At 39.8% G+C, this 19,284-nt stretch overlaps 1 protein-coding gene across 1 annotated transcript in view; it reads left to right on the top strand.

Moving 5' to 3' along the window:
- The first annotated feature begins 1,721 nt into the window (after positions 1-1,721).
- LOC115625275 (dorsal-ventral patterning protein tolloid) overlaps positions 1,722-19,284 on the top strand; it is a 44,236-nt gene continuing 26,673 nt past the window's right edge. Inside the window, exons 1-2 of the mRNA XM_030520277.1 lie at positions 1,722-2,692; positions 17,008-17,714. Coding sequence (XP_030376137.1) covers positions 17,162-17,714 — 553 coding nt within the window. The 5' untranslated portion in view covers positions 1,722-2,692; positions 17,008-17,161. The remainder of the gene's footprint in view (positions 2,693-17,007; positions 17,715-19,284) is intronic.

Here is a 19,284-nt window from a genome sequence, read left to right as displayed (position 1 = left end):
CGATACGATCACCGTAAAGTTATGAAATAATTGTGTATTAAGAAAACGGTCTCTATGTCAGGTTTATACTTTGGTCCCAAAAGTATTTGTTCTGTATAGCGTTTTAAATGCAGCATATCTAATGTAGCATCTGATGATATAACGGTGTATTTGGAAAGACGGGGAGTGATTGCTCTGTGGGTGTATTGTTCCTATCCGATTGTAACAAAGTATGCATACTTCGCTGTTATGTAACTAATTTTTAGGTTTTTATTGTAGTTATTATAGTTTGGCATAAAGCTCATAGCCTCATCCTAATGATAAACTTTCTCTCCACGTATTGGGACTTTGAACACAGCAGTTCTAGGTCCGGTTTGTCTTTTTTTTATTAAATCCTGCTAAACTCGCTTAATTCAAGCTATTGCCAAAATACTTGTCAACTGTTCATCGACCCACAACTTTTGCGGCCTTGGCTGATCCAGTTATTGGCATGTATTTACATGCCCATTTGGGTTGATCTAGAATGGGGTAGGTAGCAGTCTGAATGGAAGATCAGGAAAACGTCAAGCTAAAGAGCTTCCTGCCTGGAGAAGAACCTTCGGCTATCTCAAAAGTCATCATTAGGTAAAGTACCAAATTCGCCTTCGCCGACGAAGTAATACGGTCGCTAAAATCGCGCCGGGTCTCTTGAACTACTCTCAAGCCATAGCATTTTCGCCAATAATTCTTTTCTTCTGCACAAATTATGCATTCTCCGACAGGAGAACAGCTTTCATTCATAGGGAAAGTGGAGCTTCTTTTGTCCCTGCAGGGAGCACGCAAATTAGAGCACAAAATACCACAAAAGGTCGCAGAGTCTTTTCCGATGACTTTCAGTTCGTACTTATTTCAAAGTCAAAAGATTAATTTTCAGAAAGAAATTGTATTGTCAAAAATTTACAAATTTAATTTCAGCGGTTTATTTATGAGTGCTGCCCAATTGGTTCTTGCTTTTCAATTGCTTGCAGCGTTGCCACCCTTTCATCGATATATGTGCCTGGCAACGCTTTACAGCACTGGATGCTGCTGTCTGGTCATATTTAAATAGATTAGCAGCTCGACTAGCGCGGTATAATTTAAATTACGGAACAATTGCCATAATTTACTCTCAAACGTATTTAGAATTATTCTAAAATAAGATCTTAATTATCTGTTTCAACACTTAGTCGTTAATTTTCTTGAAAAACACAAATGTAATAATGGTTTATCTGATGGAAGGAAGGATGAAGGAGATTTTGAGTATATCATAAGTACATATACGATACATGTATCTAATGTGAATTAAATATTAAAGAGTACAGGATATATACTGTGGGAATGAATGTTGGAGTCCCTGTACAAAGGATTTGCTTGACAGAAGTAAAAGCTAAGTGCCCCAAATACGGTGTGTGCAACGACAACCTGTTCGATTGCCAGGACAACAACGGCCATCGTCATAGCCCATCACTGTCTCGGATCTGCCGAAGGCTAACGAAGCACGCTCGAGCTTTGGCTTTAATGCGCTTTCGTTGCTGATGCTGCGTTGTCGTTGTCGCTGTCGTTGCCTCATCGTAGCTGTTCAGTTGAGTTCGAGCTGTTAAAGAACACGGACGCGCGCGGGAATCTAAATTCGAACGTATGGTGTGGTCCATGTGCCGCATTAAAATTGGTGTAATAAACAAACAAATTATGAATTTCAAATTGAATTTTCAAAGCGGATGCCAATAGATGGGAATACTTCTTTGTGCTTTTTGTAGACTTTATTTTGAATGATCAAATGATCTTCTAGTAATCTGGCGGCAAAAAAATAGCGCGCCTGATCTAGGCGTTCGTTTGATCGTTGAGTGCACTCCCTTATCAGCTAGTTAGCCACTCAGATAGTCAGTCGGTCTGTGAAAATCGCGTTGCTTAGCGTTATTTCCGAAGTCATCAACAAACATAGCATGTTGTTGCTACTTACTACTTACTGATAGAAGCAGCATCCAATAGCTATAAATAACAAACGACACGCTTGCAGTGCGCTCCCTCTCTCTCTTTCTCTCTCTATCACACTTAACTCCTCGAATCTCGCAGCCCTCCTCAGCGGTAGCGGCGGCGCTAGTGACAGTGCAGTGGGTGTCTCAAACGACGACCGCGGTGGCGGCGACGCATAGCATCGCAACGCATTATCTGTCGGGTAGTATTTACTGTGGCGCGCACTTTGCCGCGTGTGTGTTTTCCGCTTTTCATTCCAAAGCGCACAAACAAAAGCGAAACGCAACGAAACGATTCGAATTGAAACGCAAATCGCCGCCAATCTAAAGGCCGTCTGCGTAATTAAAATAGAATTTCTGTTTGTGCATGCTCGTACTAATGGATCGAAGAAATTGTTATGCGTATGTGAATTTATACAAGTACTTGTAGTATACTTACGAGTTACTGAAAAGCAAATAAGGAACAACGTCAAAAGTCAAGGTGCCATAAGCAGGCGTGTAAACAGCGTCGATGCCCGTTTCATCGCAACTGCGTCAGTGTCAGCATCAGCATCAGTATCAGTGTCAGTGTCAGTTGCTCTGACTTTGGTAGCAACGAACTCGATCGCGAGGCATTGTTCCCTACCTTTGTGCCATAACCATAACATATCGGCCATTCGCTTAATTTGGGCCGCAACGATCGTCGGTCTCGTAGCCCGCGGCAAGTGCGGCTGCAATTCAAGGTAAGCACTCAACTTAAACGCCGACTGCAGAGCCAGCCAGCCAGGTATTAGAGTTAATTGGCTTACGCTGCCGACCTGCCTGCCTGCCTGCCTGCCGCTTGCCAGACTGCTTGCCTTTCCATTTAGGGCCAAGTTTCTTGCTGACTTTCTGTTGCCTTGCAGAGTCTTGGAAATTAAATCTTATGGGCAAAACTTATGCTAACAATTTGTAGCCAAAAACTCCGCATTCACACCTCATGTTCGCTACCTGCTACCCCCTACTTGTTACCCTTTGCAGTTTCCATTCGCCAACTGTCCACATACAGACAAAGTAGCCTGATGCTTTTGTCAGTTAGATGGAAATTTATGCGAATCCGCTAGACAAAAAAGGACACGAAAAATATGAAATTCAAAGCATTCTCAACCCACAATCCGCCCTCCCCCACCACAATCGCCCTTCCAAGGGCCTCCTGCAGCCTCCTCACTCGACGCTTCAACACTTCCGCCTGCCAGAAAATCAACTTCCGCTGGCAAACAATTGTCAGCGGGTGGTTGGTGTGAAGGAGGTGAGGAAGTAAGGAGGGGGAACCTCGAGAAGAAGCGACTGCTGCTGGCAGTCAAGTTGGCTGCGTCGCTTTTGTAGCAAACGCAGCACAAAAGGCGAAGCATTGATATTGTTGCCAGGTTGCTTACGCTCGGCTGCACGCACACACGCAGACACACAGAGCTACACACACACACACACACACCTTCACACAAATATACAGTCCAATAGAAAGCTGCATGCTACGCATTTCACTTTTTTCGCTTACCAGTCCAGCGTCATTTTGTGGCACTCTGCCGAGCATTGCTATCCTGCTTATTGCCACTGCCATTAAGCATTGAATGTGACCCTGTTGCCAACCCACCCACACCACCTTCATCTCCATCTCCATCTCCATCCCCATCCCCACTCCCATTACCAATCCATGGCATACTTATTAAAAAATTGCGCGCGTATGCAATTCTCAACAATACTTTTGGCGTTCCTTCGCTGTCGCTGACGCTGACGCGGACACTGACAAAAGGCAACAGCAAAGGAACTACGGGCCATCGCAGCTGGAAAATACAAGCAGGGAGCATGGATATGGGTATTGGGCAAAGGCAAAGGCAATGGCAACGGCAACGGACGACATTTCATATTTCTGCCAATTATGCTTTGAATAGAATTCATTTCGTTTTATTCATTGCTTTGCCTTTCACACGCACTTTACTTTTCACTTGAGCACGAGCGAGCGCGTGTTTAACAAATTTTTGCTGTATATTCGGTTTTTCTCGATTTTCCGACGATTTTTTTCTGCTGTCGCAGCTCTTTGCCAGACGCATCTCCAGCACTTCACACACACAAGCACTCACGCACACACCCCACATGGCGTGAAACCAAAAATTAAAAGCGAATTATGTGCATTGGCGTTGTGGTGGAGACAAGTCCAAGACAGCGTTGACGGGTTCGGGGATGTGGAGTGTAAGGTTTTAGACCTGCACCGTGGTACTGCCCCGAAAAGAGCTCTGAAATTTAATGGTAAATGATGCAACGGCTGGGGTTATAAATACTTGATCAAAGCATTTGATTCTGTGAATCAGTACCTGCTTTTCGTTAAGCTTGATGGTTTTGAATATTCACTGATTTCAGGATTGGATTGTATTTGCTCATATTTTAAGAATAGAAGTCAGCTTTTGGGCGAATAGCTGCTCATGCAACTTCTAGTTTCATTGGCACTTTATTATATTCTCGCGTACTTATGTACATATATCTGTCTGTCGATGATGTGATCGTAACTGTTATTCAGACCATTCTGAACTGCATGCAGCTTCAATCTTTACATCTCAATTTTTGCAAACAACGCTGTGGCTTTACTTGGGTTCATTAAATATTGGTCCAAAGAAATTATTAATCCCTAACCACTACCAGATTGATAACACTTGAAGAGTTCCTTATCTTTAGACAACACGACTGTGTTTCAGGGGAAAACCCCCTACGACATACACAAATGCTTCAACACTATTCGAAATTTAAAATAATCATAAATTCTATTTTTAATATCTATTTGAAATCGGTTAATCAATAAAGATTATTGGATTAGTCAGATTCGAGCTGGATTCGTTATTAAATATTATCCTAATTTTGAAGCATTTTTCGATCGTATTAGGTTATCAGTTGTCTTCATCTTATTTTGCTTACTTGTATATGGACGGCCTTATTATCGGTAAATACATGAAAATAACAATAATTAATAAATCGGACAATATCTTATAGCTGTTATAGAAACATTTGATATTTGAAATGCCTTATCTGAAAAATATTTTGTTTTTAAGAAATTTTATATAAATTGGGCGGGGGAGAATAATTTTTTAGTGAAGATTTTACGGGTTGTGGCTATGGAACAAATACTACTGAAACAGAGTGTTCTTGAAATAAGGGTTTTAGATCCACATACGATGTTATGTATATTTATAAAGGTGTACCAAATCGTTTAGATATTACACTCGATGATTTACAGTTAGAAGGGTATACAAAATAAAAGGTGTTTTTCGGGTCCCGAAGTTAACGTACATATGTACTTGTTTAATAAAAGGAAAGTTCCTCTTTGTTCTGTTTTCCTATATATAGCTATCAAAATAAAGTATTCATTACGTGTGAAGCAAACGGAGATACATACATTTGGTTCGAATCTCGAAATATTTAAAATATTTTAGATAGAACATGCAATGTTTTATGGAGGAAAACTCTTGTAAAAATATCAGCGACGTTTTTGACTTTGAGTGAATTTCTAAAATATATATTTAACTGTACTGAATATTTTGGTAATGCAGGACAATTTCGATTCACATTTTGTTTGGAGTTTTGTAATTTCTTGTCAAGTCAGATTTATTAGGGGAACACGAAAAGTCAGTTATTTTAAGATATAATTAGGACTTAGCTGTGGGCACCACTGTGGTCCCGGTAAATTACGGGCCTCTCTTGAGTGTGTAACAGGCGAACACACACAGCCATATTTACATATACACTCACTGGAGATACGGAGACATTCATATCTGGAAAACTTGAAGGCTTCTGCTTGTCTGGCAAGCGATTTGAGTTATGAATATTTGGGGGCTGTCGGTGTCGTTGTCGTGTAGGCGTTGCGTCAACCCACAGCTGGCGCTCCTTCAGACGGAGGGACTTCTGCTCTCCACTCACAAATACGTACATCTTCCTCCCCCCGAATTCGAGCCCCAAAACCCAACCCAGACCACATGCGATGAGTTATTTCTTTTCGTATTTCACTTCATCTTTTGCGACACTGGCTGTTTCAGCTGCTTTGAATTTTTCCTTGCCCTCTTATGGTGTGCTGTTTTTGTTGTTGCTGCTGACGCTGTTGTTGTATTATAAAGCCAAGTTAATGATATGTCGCCAGTGAGTGTGTGTGCTTGGAACTGGCGATGACATTACAAGTGCGCTTCCGTTGCGCCGAGTGGCGCGCTCTTATGTCCCTATTCGTGTCTATTCCCTGTCCCTCCTCCCCAAGTCCGGGTTGCTAAAGCGACCAAAGCGGCCAATCTTCCGCCGCCAGAACTTTTGCGCACCAAACAGCAAGTGTAATTAATTGAAGTCTGAGCAGATTTTTTTCTCTTTCCTCTCACTCGCTTTGCCATGCTTAAGACAAATTTATGTTATAATTTACTGAAATATATTTGTTAAATTATAACATTTCGATTCCATCCCACTTGCTTTACAATGTTGCGACAAAGAATGTAATGATCTTAAATTTGCATTTCAAGACTCTTTATTTTAAAAACCACAATTTCTCTTCAAAGCGCATTAAAAGCAAAATGCATGAAAGCAAAACAATTCACTCCTCTTCTTTTAAGTGAATACATTTCCCATAATAACATCTGAATGTTATGTCGATGTTGTAGGTTGTGCCAGTGTATGCCAGAGGTTTTTATAAAGAGGGATAATTTTTCTTTTCTAAAATTGTAGGCTACTGGATTATTTTATGTGGGTATATTTGTAATTATTGATCGAATTGATTGAATGCGGTTTTGTATGATCGTAAAGGCGAAGCCTATATGCATATAACAAAACAAGTAAAAAAGCTAAAGTCAGGGGTCCCGACTTTGAAATACTCTGTACATATGTATGTTTAGAATAATTATAGAAATTACAAAAAGTTAAGAAATTTAAAAAACATGTTTGGTCGATTTTACCTCTCTCGGTAATCGAACTCACGTAAAGGGTGTATAATTGCACATATATAAAGCAATTGCGTCTATGTGAGTGTATGTGTAGTCTCTGAGATCCAGGTGTTCATACGGACGGACAGACGGACAGACTAACAGACGGACAGACAGACAGGGCTAGATCGACTCGTCTCGTCATGCTGATCAATAATATATACTTTGTGGGGTCTGCCACGCCTCCTTTTGCCAGTTACATTTTGTGCTCCCGCAAACCTAATAAACTCTAAGAGTATTACTCTTTTTTTATGTACAGAGTATAATTATTTCTCGAAATCGCACAGCAATCGTGCAAATTTCATGTTTGTGCCCACGCACCACAGAGAAAATTTCGGAACTATCACCTATCCGTACATACTTGTATATGGATTCAAGGCAAAGTAACATTACTATACTGGCGTGTTCTGCCTTAAATGCATACATGTACGAGGATATTACTTCTTTCAGTTCTGCCTCTGTTCACAGTTTGCAATTCAAGGACAGAAGTTAAGCCGCCATTCGGCAGCCATTTCATTCTTTACTTGTCTTGCCCATCCTTTTGGTCATGCTAATTTGTACGTCGGCTTTCGCGCATAAAGGACCACTCCCCTTCACTCACTCGCTCACTTGGGTGCTCGCCCAGTCGTCGGCAGTGCGCGCTCCCAGTCACTTTTATTTGGCAAATTAAAAGGATTTCATTTGCCTTTCATATTTGCATCTTTTTTATCGTCCCTGCGGCAGGCGATTTCTAGTCGCGCGTCCCTAGCCCAGCATTTTTCCCACGCAATCACCATAAAATGGAATCTCGACGCCATATTCTGCTGTTGTTGTTGTTGTTGTTGCTGTTGTCTTGGCCTGTAGTACACAGCAGGCCAATTGTTATTCATGCCCCAAAACAATAGCCGAGGAGTCAACGGGGAAGCTGCCACTGGGGCTTAAAGGTGAGCACGATGACTGTGGTCAGACGGCCTTCATGTTCGTTGTTAGTATTAATTATTTCTTAACTTCAGTGCCCGACTCGGACCGGCAACTTTATAAATAAATCGCACAATATTCTTTATACAATAAACAGAGCGATGGCGGCGTCTGCCAGCGGTCATGCTGTCTATCTTGGCCAGCGTTTGTTGGCAGCTACGGGTTTCAGTTGCAGATTATGGCACAGGATGTGGCAATGGTGCTGACCTGGTCGAGGGAGGGGGGTCATTGCCGGTTGCCCGCTGCCTATCTGTCTGCGGTGTATTTTATGGCTGAACTTTATTTACATGCACGTGCGCCCCACCGGGTCCTGGTAAGGCAACCAACCAGCCATGGCCAACCTGCTAAATAAGCAACTGCAAAGGCAACGTCAACGGCAACGGCAGTGGCAGTGGCAGCAGAGACCACCGATGGTGTTGCTACAGTTGCACCCACCTGGTTGTTGGGCCACAGGTGCTAGCTGGCCAAGTTTAATTATTTGCTGCTGGCTTTTCCCAGCTACATGGTCTTCTTGTCTGTCTTTCTGTCTGTCTGTGTATCCGTTCGTCTGTTTGTTTGCCAACCAAATGGTGTTGTTGTTGCTTTTGTTGTTGGTGCTGCTATTGCATTTTGCGCTTGTAAAGCATTTTAAATCGCATAAAGCACGCTGGACAGTGTCGTTCTTGTTGCTGCCCAGCTGTTGGGATGCGGGGCTGGTTCACGCTGGCTCTTTGGTGTTTTCATTATATCATTTCAGCTGGCAGTTGGAGGGCTACTGAACAGGACCCCCTCACAGTACTTCCCCATGCAATTCTTTACTGAGTGTGCCGAAGGAAATTGAAATTAAGTTGCTTTTGAAATTGATGGCAGTTGTTGGCGTTCTTTTTTTGCTCAATGATCGTCGTCCTGATCAGAGAACGTCAAAGGTACTATGTTGTTCAAGACAGTAAATAATTTTGGAATAGTTGATGTTTCTCAACCGCTCGTGGCTAGCAATTGATGGACACAAAGAAAAGGGAGCGCCCCACTCTAGGATTTGACTCGTTGATAAGGAAAGCTGATACAATCGTCCGAGTCTGAGTTTTCCACCTCTTTTTTTCATTCTCTATCCATAAGAGGGAAGAGACGAAATCGCAAAACCGCCAAATTTGTAGCACTAGATTTGGTGTGGATATAAAGTGCGCCTGCTGCTATACTACAGTTTTTATACCCTGTACAAGAAAAGTACAGAAGTATATTAGGTTTGCGGGAGCTGAAAAATGTAACAGGCAGAAGGAGGCGTGGCAGACCCCACAAAGTATCCTTGATCAGCGTGACGAGACGAGTCGATCTAGCCCTGTCTGTCTGTCTGTCTGTCCGTCTGTCCGTCCGTATGAACACCTGGATCTCAGAGACTATAAGAGATAGAGACACCAAATTTTGCACAAAGATGCCTTATGTGTGTATTCTATACGAGTTTGTTTTATTTATTTGATTTTCCCCCCACTTCCCTCCTATGGGGATTTTCCCGATTTTCCATTCGTATAATCGCCTGTAGCTCGGAGACTATAAGACCTAGGAACACCAAATTAGTCCCAGATGCCTTATGTGAATACGCAGAAAATGTATTTTTGGAATTTCCCTCCCTCTCCTCCGCAAATTGCGATTTTCTCTAACTCCAGAAATTCTTGGAATTTCGAACTCAAATTTTGCAAATACCCCCAGTTAGTTATTATGTGCCCGCGGCTGTTGTTGATGTTGCTGTTTGGTTGACTGCTAACATGTTTACACAGACACGAATATATGCGCATAGGCATACATACACTCACACAGACGCAATTGCTATGAAAATGTGCAATTATACACCATTTACGTGAGTTCGAATACCGAAAATCGATCAAATTTTTTTTTTTTAATTTTCTTAATTTTTTTTTTGTATTCTATAATTATTGTAAACATATGTACAGAGTATTTCAAAGTCGGGACACCCGACTTTAGCTTTATTACTTGTTTTTGTTACTTCCTGTGCCGTTTCTACTGTTTTTATTTTACGAATCGTAACTGCAAATGCCACGCCAAGACACCCCATGCTAGCTTTCGAGTACAACTGCAAATGTCAACTGTCAGGCGACAGCTCAAATCAAAATTAAGCAAACAAAGAGATGCGCCAGACAATGGGAATGTGAGGCTCAGGAAGCAGGGGCAGTGGAATGCAGCCTGCTTCCCGAGACGCGTCGACACTAAAAATGACAGCAGAACGAGAGCGAGGAAACGCAAGCTCTGACACTATGCCAGCTCGCTGAGCTTATCCCGGCCAACAAGCCCACTCCGGATTGCAGACACTTGCTGGTGCTTGTCATTGTCAGCCATGTAGTTTGAAACTTGCGCGTACTTGACGTCCTTGATTGATGGCTGTGAGTTGGGAGCCCTTAGCTATGAGCTGTGTGCGAGTTGAGCGCCGTAACTGTAAGCTGCGTATCTAGCACACTTATCTCATATAATTAAACTAAAAATAAATAGCGCGTAGCATTCAGAGCAGTGCTTGAATTCTGTTTGAACACTGCCTCCACCTTAACAGCGACATTTAAAAGCATTTAATATCATTTATTTATGTAAACAATGCACCCTGGGCCAAATACGTTATATATATTAAAATTCACATCAAAAACCAATTACATAGTATACTCGTATACTTTTAAATATCTTCATATTCAATTGTAATAATAACATATTGTATTAAATCAAATATTAACAACGTCAATTTCATTAAAAACATGTTCAATTCCGTCCCTGCTTCGCACGGATATTATACAAAATTTTAAAAATTATAAATTAATAACACCCACACTTACAAATATACACCCTTCCTTTTGCTATGAGTTACTAAGAAAAGTAAAATTATAAACAAAGTTTGGATATTATTATTTTGATGATTTTATTATTATTCTTTATTGAGTCCGAGCTTTTCTGTAAACCATATTTCATGTTGTTTTATTTTACGGTAGCAAAATATATTGATTTTTAGGAGCTCCGACCCTCGATAGGTGAACATACAGATGGCCATGAGTAAAACATTCCTTTCGTAGGTCGATCTCTACTAATTCGAAGGTTTGGCCGTGGAACTTGTTAATACTTAGTTAACGCCTAATATACGATTCTTTAATTTATAAATTTTTTTTGTTTTAATACTTATTCTGCTATTCGTGGAACCGGGTCAGCTACCAGGACAAAAAAGAAAGAAGAAAGTTGATAAGTCAGCAATTACATTGTCAAAAAAAAAAAAAAATTATAAAACCCTTAAATTCCTTTAATAGTCACTAAAAAATCACAATGAAAATTAAAATTTCTGATTTCTTATTGTGATACCTACTTATTAATGAGCATACAATATCTTTTAAGATTATAATGTTATACTAACTCATATCTTCATTTTAATTTTTTTATTTTAATATATACAAAATGTTAAAATATATTTTAATAATTATAATAGAATGTATCGACAGAACGATTGTTGATTTACTAAATAAAAAAATAGTTGGCCTGGCTCCGTCATATTTTAAAGAATTGACTCGAATCTCTCTGCAGAAATGTGATAATTTTAGGCGACCTAGTATCCGGCAAAGGCATGGGTTTTTGTTCATATGAAAAGGGAGCATGTAATGTGAAAAGATTTGATAATCCCTTTCCAATTTCAGTTGCATAATTATTTATTTATTTCATCAACAAACAAAACTCTCGTTGTGAAAAACAAATCAAAAAAAAAAAAAAAATAGAGAATAAACATAATTAAAGAGTAAAAGAGCCTATTCAAATTATAATAATAGCATCATTAGGGGAATTCTGCGAGAACCTAAATATTGTCATGATAATGCGTATGCGATATACTTGTATATACGTAAGTACTATATGAGTATAGCATGTACTGTATATGAAGTTATTGAATGAAATCTTGCGACTACAAAAACAAAGCTCATGTTCCACGAGACTGGATTTATTGTTGAATCCGATAACATACAAGATTTGCAAAACATTGAACCATAAGTTCTCGTAATTGCCATTTCAGCTACAAATCAAAAATGTTGGGCTTGATTCAATTACGAATGTCGTCAAATGCCTTATAGTCATAGGAAGGCTGCAAAGGTTAATTTTGATAATGACCGAAATTTTCCAAAAGAGAATATAAATATAGTATATTGATATATATAAACACCAATTATCAATCAACCAACCTTCTCTCGTAATTTGTTCAATAGATCTTACAAATATTATAGGTGGGTGCCATTAGTTTTGGACCACTGTGCAATTTGTTAGTCTGCTCATCAATGTGCCATGCCTTGCTTGCCGCTGCGCATTCTCGACTTTCGACTCCTGTCTATACGTATGTAGTATAAGTAAGTACGTATAGTACAAGTATGTCTATAAAATGCTTTTTTTAAACAGAAGCAGCAGTTGTTTTTTTTTTGTCGTTGCTGTTGTGTTGAATGGTACGTAGAATTTGTCTTAAGGCGGTTGTGCAATGAAATTTTAATATGTTTACGTTTAGAGTGCGCCAACAGATATGAGGACGACCTTTCGCGCAATTTCACACACAACACACAGATACTAACATACACACACATGTACCGATAAGCGTAGGTGAGCAGCCTGTGGGCGTGTAGGGGCTGAGAAGACGCCCGCTGCTAAATTTCGTTGAATGATGATAAGAATTGTGACATTGAATTTTTTGTAAATGAAAGCTCAAGAGGCAGTCAAAGAATTTAAAACAATGAGTCCAATTCAACGGTATCCAACAGCCAATTTTATGTTCATTTGCCTTTAATGTGGGCAGAAGTGGGTGAGATCAAGAGCGACGACAGTGAGTGAAGCAACGTCTGCCAATTAACATACTTTTCAACGTTTCTTTCATTTCCAAAGTTTCCCTACTTTTTCCTCCTCTAGTTAGGAATTTATCAATTGCATTTTTAATGAAAAGTTGCGTCGTCATAATCATCATCGCAGTTGTAGGATCCTCATTGGCATTAGCGTTGGTGTTTGGTGTTCGGGTTCGCATTGGCTTCGGTCATTGGGCCCATGTGGCGTATACGTAATTAAGCGCTTGCGGATTATTAAAATGGTTGCGGTGCGTAAACAAAATGAAATGGAATAGAATGGAATTAAGAAAATATGTTACGGGCTTCTCCTTTGCTGTTTGGCCACAGCTTTTCATTGTTTTGCGTTCGCACGTAGTCCAACCTTGGCAAGGGCTGGTTACATTTGCTTAAGCTTCTGCTTTTTATTTGGCTCGACTTTTCTGCGCCTCTACTTGTATTTGCTTGATTTCGTGCTTGGTTGGTGCTTGGGCGAACAAATACTTTGCAATTAAAAAAAAGGAATTTGTTTAATAGCAATTGCTTTAACCTGTCCCTAATTTCAGTCAGGATTTTAAATCGTAATTGGTTGCGTGTCTTTAATTGGAAAAGCGCACTCTTTTGGAAATCTAACTATGAGTAATAACAAAAAACAGTTGACAGTAAAACTACTGGAGTAGGGAGAAACGAACAGAAGCTTAATTGGTGGAAAGAGGACTTATAACTCGTTTAAAATATTTCTGTTTATCTTATTGAAATGAATATAAACATCATGCCTGAAACTGGAGAAATGTGTATTTGTGAAACAAGGTGAATAGGTTAGAGTGTAAAGTGCGAAGGAAGGAATTTGGAAAACAATTTTGTGAACTCTACATCTTATAAGTATGACGATTCTTTCGATCTTGGTGGTGGGAGTTCGGTTATTCGTATTAAAGTCTGAACCATAAAGTGTTTTACTAAGTTCCTTGAACAATCCTTTGCTTAAGGTCTTCAATGTGCCACTGAACTTCAGTTTTTGCAGCTCTATGGAGAGATCTTTTATAATGTGTCTATATAATAAAGGTGATCTAATTACAGGGCTAAAAGTCTTCTGCTATACCTACCTATATTTTTCGTAGTTATCTCCACTTTGCAGCATATTCGTAAATCAATAATCTTCCCTTGGAAACATGGTTTCATTGAAAGTTCTTCAACTGCGAATGATTGGCATACATTTACCTTCTAATCTATAACATTCAGTAAATCCCTTGACTCTGTGGTTTTCGAGTCAACTTGGTAGTTTACTATTTCATCTTTTTATTAACTATTATTTTAACATCTTTACTTCCCTTTACGCCCCTTTAGGCCCCCATTAGCCACTTGCAAAATAACAAAGTGTCATTCCAACGTATATTGACAGTTGGACTACTTTTTGATTAAAAACTAACTTATAAGTAGTATTGCAGTCGCAATTCAAATGTAATTTTAAGCAAATGTTAGGCCTGAATGAAGAAACTTCGTTTGCTATTTCCACTTGCCGAATAGCGAACTTGGCAGTTGTTTGATTCACTGGTTGCTTTGTTGCATTTATTGTTGTTGTTGTTGTTTTCGGTGCGCAGGAAATTAAATGATTTAATGAAATGGCTACAATTTGAGAAGGGTTGGTCGTTTAGTTAATTGAAAAGGAGTTTTGAATCGAAGGCAATGGCAAGGCGCGGCACGCTCAAGCGGCTGCGGCAGGAAAGCTGGACAGCAATCCGCACATCTGGCGAAGACGGGAGCGTTTGCCTTTACTACTATATAAATGCGTTAAATGATTTTTAATTACCTGTCTTTGTGTTCAGGCAAGGACAGGGGTCTGTGTGTGTGTGTTTGTATCTAGGTGGGCGCGTGCGCTCGTGCTGCGACATCTTAGGCTTGAGTTAATTGAGTGGTAAGTTGTCATGAATCTTTTACCTGATTCTGCAATGCCGAGCGCTGTCTACCCCGCGCTCTTTCTCTTGCTGTTTATCTGCCTATCCATCTATGTCCGTGCCACATGCCGCCAGCGTCTTGTTTGGGTTTGCTCTTGTCTGCGTCTTCAGCCACATGTGCCTCGCTTCTTTCCTTCCACCATTTGCTGCATGTCGAAATCTTACACGTCTTTTGTTCTTAATGTTTCATGGCAGCTCTGCTACTGCTACTGCTACCGAGAATTGTTTCAACTAAATGCACATGGCTTAATGAAGTTGCACATACAGCTGTGCACACACAGACACATACTCTGTGAATCTGAGTCTTACGAGCACGTTGGTAAGCATATATGTATGTGTGTAAATTATTGCATGTAATGCGTACGGCAGTTGGCGTATTTTCTTTCATCTCTGCGACGAGCACTTAGGGGCTTGCGAGGTTACTTGAGCATTGTGCGCATAATTTGTACAGCAGGATAATTTATTTTCGGCATGCTCATATGATTTTAAAGGCAATCATACGTACATACGAGTACTTACAAATATGCAGACAAGCAACCTTTCCAGTTGAATGCAAAAATATTGAGTTTGTACATTACTTGATTGATTGAATATAATCAGCGACTGCAAATTACTTAGTTGTTACCTTTTTATTAAGTGCATATTATAAGAACAATAACCCTCCTTTAAACTATTATATAGAGGAGGATATCCTTTTGAAGGGTATAGACACAAAATATACAATTTTTCCATGCCCATCCCTAAACTTAAGCAAGGAACCCAGCTGGCACGTTTGGGTGTCAATAGACAGTAATATCAGACGGTGGTAGCCTTATTTTTATATACACTCAAAACTTGTAACTTGTAATCCCTAAATCCTTCTATCTTGTAGTTTATGAGCTTTGCAATGTGATGGATGCACTTTATTGCAAAGGTTTTGTGATAAAGCGAACTTTTGTAAAAGCAATTACTTTGTTTGTACTCGATAGAATGCTTCTTATCTCTAACTCTCTTTAAATTACGACAATTAATATCAAAAACCGGATAAAATACTTGTACTACAGTCGAGCAAATTTGAAATTTAAAAAATACACATTTAGTAAATGCAGTCATACATAGTGTTCCAAGAGCTAAATTTATGTTATGTGGCTTAGAAGTTATGGACAGCATTGACGAAACTCTGTAGCACGTTAATAAATATCTAAACTCGTGCTGCCTAGACTAGAAGGGCTTACATATTAGTTTGGTCAATGAGCGCTCAGCCGATTTCCAAAATCCAGGCATTCATTTAGATGCACACGAAGATGTTTCCTTCTGCCTTTTACATATTTTGCACCAATCTACATACCTATACCGTTTTTATTCTTCTCAGTCGAATAATAAAACGGTATATCAGAAATATTATTTAACATACTGACAAATCAATTTAACATAATAAGTACGAAACTATGTCATCGTCCGAAAAATTAACAGATAACAAATCGTACAAATATTCAAGCTCCCATAACTCATGTCAAAATCGCGTGAGTCCGAGCTCTGTATACCCTGTTCCCGCTACACTCATATACCTAAAATATACATAAGTTCACTTTAATGACAGATATGTTTACGATATAGTACCGATTGCAGGAAATCCAAGATTATATATGTTTCCGCGTTATTTAAAGCTTTAAGCTATCATTATTTTGTACACAAGAATCCTCGAATTGGTCGAATTGAAGTTATATAAAATAATAATGTTATACATATATGGAGTACACATATCCATATATAAATATTCCTACACAGAAGTTCTCATTAAGAAACTAACAGGAGGTATTTGGCAAATTTCCTTGAATAATTCCAAGAATTACTCGTCTTTGACTTTGGGGGGTCTTCCTCGCCTCTTTCTGTCTGATACACTTTTCGCTTTCCTCAAACCTTATATACTCTTGTACCTTTCAGGTTCAGAGTATAATGAGAATTAGCCTTGAGTCGTTGACTTAACAAAAACTCATCTCATATTCAGACATTCATTCAAAAACAAAGGCTTATCAGCAGCCAAGCTCAGCCAAGCTTATTTATAAATGCATGTATGTAGGTACATACATGCTTGTATGTATGTATATACATACATACGAATTTATTATATACGTTCCAGTACAAACATGAACGATTGTGTAAACACAATTCCTAAGTATCAGCATGAGCTGATCATTCGAAAACCAATTCAAGCCAGCGTCGAGTGGTTTGTGGCCACCTGCCCAGAATCGCAGAATCCACAACACTCGTACACTTATACTTGTAGTATCTAAATAGGTATGTAATACATAAGTACGAGTAAAAGTATTTACATAAATACTGTACGGTGTTTTAATGAATTTTTCATTTGTTGTGCCAATTGCAGACCACGTGAAACACGAAAATGCCACGATTATAGACTTATCGGTCTGCCACGAACCCCGAGAAGAAAACAAAAGTCACACGCGAAATTTAAGACACGCCGCTGCGAGCAAAAATAAACAAATAAACAAACAAGCGAGACAAAACAAATTCAAGAAATGGCAGCTCTTCACAAGCTGCACAAATTCCGGCGGGCCGCGTACGGGAGAGGGGGAGGAGGCCCCATGAGCTACACCAACTATGCACTGCTTGTGGCCACAGCGCTGCTGGTTCTAATCTCGGCGCATGCCAAAAGCGCCAAGCTCCACGAGCCAAACGCTGTAGCGGGCCATGACTACGTCAACGTCAATGCTGACAATTATGGCGGGCATAGTAATACCAATGATAATGATGGCAACAACAACAGCAAAAACAACAAGAACACCAACCCTCCTGAATCGCCGCCGAGCATAGAAGTTGCTTTCCAGAGCGAACCCAAAGCGCATCGTAAGAAGGAGTTGCACGGCGGGCGACCACATGCCACAAACCACAGGTTGCACCCGCAACCCCCCCACCACCAGCAACAACAACATCAACATCAACATCGCCTGCTGCTGCCTGCTTCGGAAAAGCGACACTCTTATCACAGCAAATACAGCATCGAGCAGCTCCTGCATATGAAAGTGACGCCCAAGGTTTCCAATGACATCGACATGGATCCGTGCAAGGCGGGTGAGTAGCACTGCGTTTGCAATATTGCACCCATACGTCAATCAGTTCATGATGCAATAAATGGAAATTTCAATACATAATATGTATGTATGTAGATTGTTGACTTCTCAAAGAGTTTTGATAGGACTTTAGTTATATGTTGGAAAAGATGGTCCATTATGGGTCTACCACCTTTTACAAATACTTGAAACAACCAACCATGCGCTTTGGGAATATATTAAATATTCGTGAATGTAGTATAGATGCTATTGCGAAAACTAGAATTAAGACTATTGTTAATATTATTTATCATTTCCAAAGATTCATAAACACAAGCAATCCCTATACAATTATGTATGTCTACTTTCATCCAAATCGGTCAATTCTAAGAAAAGTTATTATGTCGGTCTTGCTCGACTGTAGCGTTCTCTCTTGTTATAAATTCATTATTATATTAAATTCTTAATCAGCATGAAGAGATGAATCGATATACACCTAATTCTGTTTTTACTCGGTTTGATTAATGTATTTTTTTCACACGGTTTTTTACACGATTTTTACTGGAACCAATCTACCGTGTAAAAACAGAATTAGGTGTAGTCATGTCCGTCTGTCTGGATGAACGCCTGGATTTAGTAGTGGACTGAGCGTACATTCACCAAACTTGGTATGTAGACTCTCCTTATATCCAGACAACATGAGTTTATTTTATTTTCTTATTTACCCGCCTGGCTTCTGCTATGGGCGCATAAAACTCACCGCTGGAAGTTTGTCTGGGTACAGGGTATTTCACAGTTGGGCTTGCTCGACTGTAGCGTTCTCTCTTGCTATTTTAAAGAGTGATGAGAGTACCATAAGGGTCAGACCTTAAAATATGCGAAAGCTGCAGATGAGCTTTAAAATTTCAACAGTGAAAAGTGTGCATTCCCACATGTTGTTCTTTGATCATAACTTTTTATACCCTGTACCCGTAGGGTAAAAAGGGTATATTAGGTTTGTGCAAAGTATGTAACATAGAGAAGGAAGCATCTCCGACCCCATAAAGTATATATATTCTTGATCAGCATGACGAGAGAAATCGATCTAGACATGTCCGTCCGTCTGTCCGTCTGGATGAACGCGAGGATCTCAGAAACTATAAAAGCTAGAATAACCAAAGTTGGCATCCAGATTCTCCTGGGTCCGAGTAAGGACGAGTTTAGTTTATTTTTTTTAATTTTCCCCCCCTTCCCCCGCTACAGAATTTCGTCAATAGCGTCCACATTTCAAATGCTACCTAAATCAAACTTTGCACACATAATTTATATATAATTGTCTACTGTAGTTCAATTTTATTCAATTCGGTCAATTCTAAGAAAAGTTATTAGCAAAACCAATTCTCGCCAGTACAACCCCCCAAACTGCAGCAACAAGTTCGCTCTTCTTCTTCCTCTTTTTGCTGCTGCTATGGGCGCATATAACTCAGTGACGGAAGTTTACCTGGGTACAGGGTATTATACTGTCGGGCTTGCTCGACTGTAGCGTTCTCTCTTGTCCACATTTAACTATTGCGGTTTGGTTTTGGAAGTACAGCTCCTGCTTCCGGCCTGTT

Source organism: Scaptodrosophila lebanonensis, unplaced genomic scaffold, assembly GCF_003285725.1.
Source record: "Scaptodrosophila lebanonensis strain 11010-0011.00,11010-0021.00 unplaced genomic scaffold, SlebRS2 tig00000072-arrow-pilon, whole genome shotgun sequence".
NCBI lineage: Eukaryota > Metazoa > Arthropoda > Insecta > Diptera > Drosophilidae > Scaptodrosophila > Scaptodrosophila lebanonensis.
The sequence above is the reverse complement of the archived record's forward strand: the minus strand, read 5'-3'. Positions and strand labels throughout refer to the sequence as shown.